This window comes from Balaenoptera physalus (genome assembly GCF_965194825.1).
Source record: "Balaenoptera physalus genome assembly, chromosome: 5".
In the NCBI taxonomy this organism is placed as follows: Eukaryota; Metazoa; Chordata; class Mammalia; order Artiodactyla; family Balaenopteridae; genus Balaenoptera; species Balaenoptera physalus.
In genome coordinates, this window is record NC_138884.1 from 78,835,508 (window position 1) to 78,845,478 (window position 9,971).

General features: G+C 35.1%; 1 protein-coding gene across 4 annotated transcripts in view; it reads right to left on the reverse strand.

Annotated features, from left to right (window-relative positions):
* Window positions 1-9,971, reverse strand: part of SLAIN2 (SLAIN motif family member 2) — an 80,053-nt gene that overhangs the window by 38,301 nt on the left and 31,781 nt on the right. For 3 of the 4 annotated variants that reach the window (XM_082462480.1, XM_082462483.1, XM_082462481.1), the window contains exons 2-4: window positions 7,626-7,774; window positions 2,192-2,356; window positions 269-430 (exon numbers count right to left, since the gene is read on the reverse strand). In XM_082462480.1, the coding sequence (XP_082318606.1) occupies window positions 269-430; window positions 2,192-2,356; window positions 7,626-7,774 (476 nt within the window). The remainder of the gene's footprint in view (window positions 1-268; window positions 431-2,191; window positions 2,357-7,625; window positions 7,775-9,971) is intronic. The other variant, XM_082462482.1, reaches the window with a different exon arrangement.

The following is a 9,971-nucleotide window of genomic DNA, read 5'->3' on the forward strand; positions in this document are numbered from 1 at the left end:
GTAGAGTAACATGCAGGGTATGTTTACCAGTCACAGAAGCAGAGCATAGCCTGTTTTTCTTTGCTCCTCACACAGCAAACTGCTCTACATACTATGGACTCTAAAAACAAGTTAATGAACAAACCAGTCCACTTGTTGAAAAGCCTCTGAAATTTCAACATTTCTATTCTTACTACATTATTATTCCACAACACTTTGACATATTTAATAACGACAACAAAATTATACAGTAATGAAAGACCACAACTTTAACAATTAAAATACTTACTTTCTTCCTGCATCCGAGCTAGAATCTGCACATCAGTTACATCATTTAGCTTATAATTGGATCCAATTGAATCTTCATCTAATTCTGAAGCACTTAATTCACTGTCTATAGAGGATTGAGGACTGAGTGGAGGATTTCTGTCTGACGAACTTTTCAAATTACCTTAAAAAAGAAAATGATTCAAACTTCAGTGAAACAAAAATTGAATAACCATCTGTTGCAATTAACTTGATATTATATCTTTGGATTCAGTTCATTGTTATTCTGCCTTTTCTGTTTATAAAATTCCCAAATGTTAAAATTAAAAATTGACCTGATTAAGAATAAAGAGGGCTACAGAGGCTCCTTCATATATATTGAGAAATACAAAACACATTTTCTTATAGCTATAACTTATCTATATTCTTATGAAACAATTAAGTTTTCAAAACAGTACCTGGCAAGTAGTTAATGTTCAATAATACATGCTAGAGGATTTCAACTTTTACAAGGTAGCCAATGAAACTACTCTATCAACAGATGAATTTAAGATGTGTTTTCTCCTCCCAAATTCAGTCACTAGCAAATACCACCATCTTTTCCCTTGAATAAAAGCACCTACTTTTCCTAAACAAGAAAGCTATAATTTGAGGAAAATCAGGACTCCTTAGAGATTTAGGACAAACCAAAAAAAGAACACTAAGCTCATTTCTCCTACATTATGCCATGTTTACAAAATTCCTTTGCTAAACTAGTAATGGGGATCCAAGGAGTTCTCTGAAGTTTACTAGCGAAGCACAAAGATGGGATGAAGAAAATGACTGGATGAAAAAACTCATTTTATCACTGTAAACCAAAAGGCGGATAGAAGACAGGTCAGAGGAATAAAGGATTTACATATCCAAAAGATTCTAATTTGTTTCTAAGGAAATGCTTTCATCAGATCATCAACTTCTAATGAAGAATTTTAAAAATCCCAAGACTGTCACTAATATTTCTAATGCAGATTTATTTGAAACTTGTTTTCCAGAATTCTTCACCATAAGAGTCAGCTCCAACACGAATGGCACATAAAAAGAGCAAGAAGAATACGAAAGTTAATATTTATGTTATCAAGAAGAGCATAGCACACATGACAGGAAAAGTACTATAAGGTCAGTGTCAAATAGTGCCTGAATAAAATTCTTTATATTAAACAAATATGGCAGATCAACCTTTTTAGTACAACAGTCATGGGTGAAATAAGTAGCAAGTAACAACCTACGTAGAGAACAAACTTCAGGGTCAATAAGTGATGAGACTAGGGAGTATACAAGTCAAAAGTTTGAGGTGGTTAATAATACTTTAATTTTTAAGGAAGCTATGATAATTAATCATACCAATAGCAGTAATAAGAGTAACTGAATGGGTGAAATCTAAAGAACAGTAAGCTACAGAATAACAGTCTCAGTCACAGAACCACAGCAGAACATTCTTCCCCCAATTATAGCAATCTACCCCTCTCCCATATCATTTAGAGCTCTAAACACCCTCTTGGCACATTCATATACAGCCTTGTACTACTATTTAACTACAATATCAAAGCTTATTAAAATTCCTATTAAAAGAGTTTTAACTCTGTAGCTTTTACAACCTAAGCAAGCTACTCAGTAAGCATCTATTGGTTAAAAGAATAAAGCCTGTGACCCTATTTTATCAAGCCACATTAAAAAACTTTTACACACATGCTAAAGAAAACTTTATGAATGTAACTTGGCTTATCTGTATCACTGGTGCCTAGTACCGTACTACCTGGTGCTAAGTAGCACCTCAATGATATCTTCTCTAACCAGTTGGAGGTTTCATAAATAAAGGAACTTGAACTACTGATGAGTAAGCTATTTTCTGAGGCAGGGCAGTAAGTTAAAAACCATTTCTTAATTACTCCATTTCATTTCTCCTTACCTGAATTTCCAGGAAGTATTAGCTGTTTGACTATAGGAGGTCGCACTGGGGTTGAGGACGGAGAATTGAAACCACTGCTGTATGGGCTACTGGCATTTGGACTGTAAGGACTTGTGTAACTGATGGAGTTGAAAGGATTATTATACAAATTCTGCCTCTTGAGAGCTGCATTAATGACAAGGGGAAAAATCAAATTGAAGAAAAGGCTAATAACATCTCAAAAATTTTCCTATTAGGGGGACTTCCCTGGTGGCGGAGTGGTTAAGAATCCGCCTGCCAATGCAGGGGACACAGGTTCGAGCCCTGGTCCAGGAAGATCCTACATGCTGCGGAGCAACCAAGCCCATGCACCACAACTACTGAGCCTGTGCTCTAGAGCCTGCGAGCCACAACTACTGAGCCCATGTGCCAAAACTACTGAAGCCCATGCACCTAGAGCCCATGCTCTGCAACAAGAGAAGCCACTGCAATGAGAAGCCCGCGCACCGCAATGAAGAGTAGGCCCCACTTGCTGCAACGAGAGAAAGCCCGCGCGCAGCGACGAAGACCCAACGCAGCCAAAAATAAAAAATATAAATAAAAATAAATTTATAAAAAAAAAAATTTCCAATTAGGAAATTCAGTAAGTCATTATCTCAGTTTAAACACAGAAACATTTCTATACTAGTGGAGAGAAATATATCACATTAATAATCCCAACAAAATATTTCCACTATCTTAAATTTTGTTATGCAAATAAAACAGGAGCCACACCAAACAGAAATAATACTATAGGAAGAATATCTCCTCAACAAATTATTAGCTACTAAATTAAGTTACTTCTATCTTGTTGGAAAGTTTATTCCAACTGTATCAACCTTGAACGGCCTTTAAAAATAAAATGAATATAAAAGCATATTTATGTTGTCTCATTTTTCTATAACAAATACATACTGCTAATAACAACAAAAAACTATGAAATAATGAGTTTTAAAAATAGTCTTTCCAAAGTTTGGATTTTTGAAAAAATAAAGCAATACTATTTAGGCCAGATTAAGGTCAAACACACAAGAATTCTTTTAAAAGAAACCCCCCCACCCCGCCCCATTTTCTGGGCCAAGGAGAATACTTCTGCCAAAAAAGGGGAAAAATTTGTGCTATGCATATAAAATTATAAAAATAGTATGAAAGTAGGGCTAAGATATCAATTATATACCAGAAAAATTAATACTTAAAATATTTTTTCTTTTCTTCACCCTATTCTAAAATCTACAGCTTATTCATATTTATGACCATCACCAAAGTACTATGCAGAATAAATACACAAATGTGACATGGTTCTTCTTCTCAAGAGGCCTAAAGCCAAGTAGCACAGGCAGAAAAAACAGTGATTTCAAGGCAAAATGAAATGAGTACTATCATAAAGGCGCAAAGAGGCTAATGGAAATGATGAGATAGGAGTAATTCATTACAACTGAGAGAAAGTAGGTAGTAAGGCTTTTTGGAAGGAGAGGCACTGGAGCAGTCTTGAGAGAATAATTTGATAGGACACTGGAAATGGGGAAAGTATATGTTTTCATCTGTGTTTATAACATAAACTAAAGCCATGTCTTGAAAATGCATAGTGTGTCCAGGGAATAACAGTGAGTAATCTAGAAAGGTAAAGCTCATGGTGAGGGACAAAACAGGAAAAACCAGCTGGGGCCAGGTCACAGGAGGCCTGGAATACTATGCTCAGGAGTCTGAAATTTGTTCAGTAGCAGTGATAACACCATCAGGGACTTTTGAGCAAGAGCAATATGATCCAATCAGCTTAAGGAAAAAAAACTGATGGAAATTCTAATGTTAAATAGATTAGACTGAACTAGGCAATAAAAGGGACCAAAAAAAAAAAAAAAGGAATAAAAGGATAAATATTAAAAACCGGTAAGGATTACTAAAGGGAAAAAAAATAAGATGGTTCTGAAGTTTCTGGTTTGCCTATAAGCAGAGCACTGGTTTTGGGAGGAGGAACACATGTTTTCTGTTTAGTTTTTCTGTTTAGTTGGATAGTGTGGTAAGTTGGCCAGTATAGTTTTCTACATATTCACCATGAGACAAGACACCACTAAACATATTTAGTATGTAGTATGTAGCATGATCTCAATATATCAACAAGCAGAAATAGGGGTGTTCATTCCTTCCTATCTCTTTACTCTTCTATTTCCTTTGAAGTGCAGTCTCTCTTTATTTGGTTATTTAATCACTAGCATTTCAAGTTCTCAACTCTTTTATCTTCTCACTCTAAACCATATTCTTTTTCTTGAGAAACCTCATTCATACTCCCAACATTAGTTATTATCTCTATTCCCCCAAATATCCATTACTTATATCTCCAGGCCTAAGTTTCCATGAGCTTCAGTCCCATATATGCTGCCCATTTAATGTCTCCCCTGAGGGTATGGTAAATGCACCCCAGAGCCAACAAGTCCAAATCCAAACTCATTATTTTCGAGCTAAAACAAATTCTCTTCCTGGGAGCTCCATCTCAGAATGATAACAACATTCATCCTATTATACAAGCTGGAAACCTAGAAATCACTGCTGATACTTTCTTCTCCCTCATTTCCTCATATTTGGTTCATTCCTTTTTCCTTTCACACCTTTTCATGTCCACTACGACCCTTTCTCCTCAACACACACTACCCAGCTATCATCATCAACCCTCCTCAAAAGCATCCTACGGTTCACTTTTGGCCCTCTCCAATCTACTCTCCATACTACAGCTAAGCATGTCCTCATCAACGTGCAAATCCTATAATTTCTTCTTGCCAACACATACCATACCCTTGAATAAAACCCTTCAGTATCTTCCCATTGCTTTTAGAATAAAGTCCAAAACCTTTAACATGGTCTCTAAGGCCTTGCAGAGTCTGGCTCCTACATACTGTTCTGATCTCATGTCCAGTTCCTCATGTACGCCAGGCTCCCGCCCATATGCTCCCACAGGCCTCCCACAGAGCCTTTACACACGCTGTTCTCACCACCTGGAACACTCTACTCCCTCTGTCGCCTTCCCCTTTAGCCCACTTAAATTTTCCTGAATCTTTAGGACTCAGGCCAAACATTACTTCCTGAAGTAAAATTCTAATTTCTCCAAGCTCAAAGCACTGTAGATTATTCTTTTATTACATATCAGCAGTTATAAAAATTATTTGTATTAACATGTTTCCCCTACTAGATGATAAACTCCATGAGTGCAGGTACAGTGTTAGTCTTTCTTCATCATGTATCCGCTACCCTTTCCCCAACGCCTGATACATAACAGGCTCTCAAAAAATATTAATTGAATATATGCATAAATAAAGGAGATTAGTTTGAATAAAGATGATACTGGATATAGTATGAATGGATGAAATCATCAAAACAGAGAGAAATGGGGCAAAAGAGACACCTGGGCATATGGGGCGGGGGTGGGGGGGAGGTAGGAGGAATGGGAAGTTAAATGGGTACAGAATTTTAGTATGGGATAACAAAAAAGTTCTGGAGATAGACAGTGGTGATGGCAATGTGAATGTACTTAATGCCACTGAACTGTATGAACTGTATATTTAAAAATGGTGGAAGTGGGAAATTTTGTGCTATATAAATCTTACCCCCCCCCCAAAACACACACAAAAAGATGGGCAGAGAAGGGAGAAACTTTAAAGAAGACTGAAAAGAAAACCGGAGGGAGAATAAGGGTAAAAAAGATAATGCGCTATCAAAAAAACAAGAGAAGGGTAAAAAAGATAATGCGCTATCAAAAAAACAAGAGAAGAATACCTTAAGTACATGTGCTGGTACACTAAAGAGAAGCTGAGTATGATGGAGTAGAAACGGCTGTGCTAGAATATAATAGCTAAGTTCCTAGGAAGCTTTGCCTTATCAAAAAAAATACACTTAAAAAACAATCTTCCCTTTAACCTGGGAAAAGAGAGGTTTAGGACTACAAGGTTCAAACTTGCAACAGCCAAATTATTTTTCTTTAAATATATACAGCTATAGCTATTGCTCTGTGCATACAGCTATAAAATCTAAACACTGTTAAGCAGATCCAGTACTTGATTACACCTAGTTTTGGTTCAAGAATAACAGCTTTTCTTACATGCTCCTACTATCTTTAATACCTTTGTTATAATAAAGCAAAAAGCTACTCACTCCAATTGCTACTTTTGAAGTGCAACAGCTTTGGTTTTCTCCCCTATGTCCATCCCATACATTATTTTCTTATAATAACCACTGCTCCTGCTGAACAAACTACACTTTACTATATGACAGTTTAACTGTGTAGGCTCCCCCCTGCCTCCCCTGACCATTTGCAGCTTACACTCTAACAAAAGAGCACATACTTCAATAATAAAGCCAAAAAAAAGCAATTTTAAGGACATGGCTGCCAAGTAAACACAAAGCAAAAAACAAAACTCTATTTAGGATTAGTAATCATGTATCAATCTTTTACTACATGAGTATTCCAGGAAACTGATATTCTTTTTTTTTTTTTTTTTTGGCCTCACTGCGAGGCTTGCAGGATCTTAGTTCCCTGACCAGGGACTGAACCAGGGCCCCAGCACTGAAAGCGTTGAGTACTATCCACCGGACCCCCAGGGAATTCCCAGAAACTGATATTCTTTTTTTTAATTTTTTTTTGAAACATATTTTTAAAAGACTGAGAGTAATTCCAAGAAAGAGTCAATAATATTTTTCCTACATTTCTAACACACTGGCATGCTACATTAAATACCATAAATAGTGACACATACATTTTGTCAGCTTTGTGAATGCTATTAAACAATAGAACATAAAAGCAATTTAACTTAAAATGCCAAGTTAAAAAAAAAAAAAAAAAGAGAGGGGAAATGAATACATTTATTAAGCACTACCATGAGCCAGAAAAACATGCTAGCCTCTTTCAACATTATCATTTAATCCTTAAATAACACTTACAGGGTTCATCATGCTTATAAGAAAACTGAGCTTATAGGAGTTAAATAATTCGCAGAGTCACATAGCAACTAAGTGACAGAGTGAGAATGAGGGCTCTTTGGTTCTCAACCTGTATCTTTCTACCACATCAAAATTTCCCTGAGGCTGGTGAGATGATTTTAGATGATACCAGACAAAACATTTTTAAAAAATAATTATTTATTTTAGCTTGCATCAAAAAAACCTTATTACATAAAATCCATTATTTCATGGATATTTTTTAGGATGAAGCTAAATAAAAATATGGAGATTTTTTTAAAAAAGCTATTAAGAAAATAACAGAACAGGGTTATGTGCATATGGCAAAAACTCACGATGGCATGCACAATGTGATTTGGAAAACACCCCCAAGCAAAGAACTGCCTTCCTAAAAACATACCAGTCAACATTTATCTGTTTTTTGATTAAAGAAAGCAAAGAGATGAATTTACAAGTAAAATTATAGACATACCTGACATAGTTTGATCAAGTTTGTGGATAAGAGACTTTTTAGCACATTCAACATCAGGACTTGGGTAATCCAAAACTTGCCTGCACCAAACTAAAGGACTAACTGATTTCTGCATTGGTGTAAGTTTTTTCTTTGGTGATGAATACAGCCTAGAAGAAAACAAAAAACAAAAACAAAAAAGGGTAATGTTAATTATTAAGCACAAGGTTATAAAATAGGGATCCTTTGGAACAGATTTAAATTGGGGGATGGGGAGTAAAAATGATGGAGTATGTTTAAAATCACCCACATTTACTTGCTGCACAGGAAGAAAATGGCACTACAATCATCAATATAAGCCCAAATCTCAACTATTAAATGAAGCCAAATGAGGCCAACTGTCCAGTCCTAAAATGTGTCTTATTTTTCTCTTTTACTCTCATTTCAAAAACTATGAAGAAACATGTCTTTACAATGTTTTTTTCTGTTTTCAATAGTTCTTAACTCCCTAATATAACCATATCATTAAGTCCTGTCTAGAAGGCAGATAAATACCTTGCTTTCCAACTCCCAGTTCCCCTCCTACCACAAACCACACAAAAATTCACCATTAGTAATGCATTCCTTTTACTTAAGCAGTACCCACTCTGTAGCCCTTTTTTCAAATGATACGTCAGAGAAAAGCAATACATTAAAAAATCCTTAATAACAATATGAATCAATTTATGAAATTACTTCAGTTTCAGTAAAGAAGAAAGGAAAAGTATTTTATAAGCTCCTGGGGAAGGTATATAAAAACAAAAAGGTGAGAAGATACTTCCTACTTCATTTGTTTTTCCTCAGATTAATTCAGATTACATCAATTGATGTTAATTTATTTCAAATGTGACTCTATATGAAAAATGTGAAGTTACTTGAATTCTAACCAGAGTGGTTTCCAAATTAAGACACTTAAGTGAAATCTATGATGTAAACAAAATTACTACACTTCCAGATGGATGGGATGTAAAATCAGCTCCTTTATTGCACCTGACTGACTCATGGAGGATGGGGAAAAGGGAGAAAAAGCGCTCCATTTGACATTGCCTCCTTCTGTCTTGTTGATGCTGCATAGAGGTGGAGGTTCAGCTCTCCCACTGGGCCTCTATGACTTAATTTTAGCAGAAATAGGGGAATAAAGCAATATTTTTCAAGTTTTCTTGACAAGTAAAAACTTGACAATCTCAATTTGTTGTAAGTTACATTAGCCATCAATAAATTGGCTGTGTCCATCAGAACACAGTCCCTCTTGACTGAACTGTATATTATTATTTAAGAAATTCAAAAGCGTCAGAGTGAAAAAAAATGTTTTTAGTAGGCAAATTGATAAGGGTAGGAAATAAAAAAAGATGGAAGAATACAAAATTACTCTTAAATTTTTAGCTTTTGTAACTGAAAGAATCATAGTGCCATTGACAAAAACAGGAAAGCTACCATTCACCTGGTATAGGCGAGATTATGATGTTTTAGTTTAACTGATTTTGAATTATTGATGTTTTATTCATTTAGTTTATAGTAGTTTCTGTATTTTTAAAGATGCTAAAAGTACCTTACAACTTTTTTTAAAAACAACTTTTTCAAGATTTTACAACCATAAAATTTGCCTGTGTAATTTCTGCACCATAAAATTCATTGTATAATTTGATGAATTTAGTATTTAGTTACCCCAACCATCACTACCATGTAATTTTAGAACATTTTTATCACCCTAAAAAGAAACCCCCTTTCCGTTTCTACCTCCAGCCCTAGGCAATAACAAATCTGCTTTCTGCTCCATGTTCTTTTCCAGACATTTCATATAAACAGAATCATACGATGTGTGTTTTGTGTGTCTGGCTTCTTTCACATGAATTGCCAAAGTCTGAAAGAAAGAGTGATACACACTACTATATATAAAATAGATATCTAATAAGGACCTACTGTATAGCACAGGGAACTCTACTCAATACTTTGTAATGGCGTTTATGGGAAAAGAATATAAAAAAGAGTGGACATACGTGTATGTATAACTGATTCACTTTGCTGTACACCTGAAACACAAAACTGTAAATCAACTATACTCCAATTAAAAAACAAAACAAAACCAAAAAGCCCAACATTTCCTAAAAGTTCTCAACACAAGGAAAAAAATAATTTTCTTCCCCCCCCCCTTTTTGTATCTGTATGAGATGATGAATGTTAACTAAACTTATTGTGGTAATCATCTTGCAAAATACGTAAGTCATGTCATTATGCTGTACACCTTAAACTTATACAGTGCTATATCTCAATAAAACTAAAAAAAAAAAAAAAAAAAAAGGAGTGAGCATTGCTACAAACACTACCAAT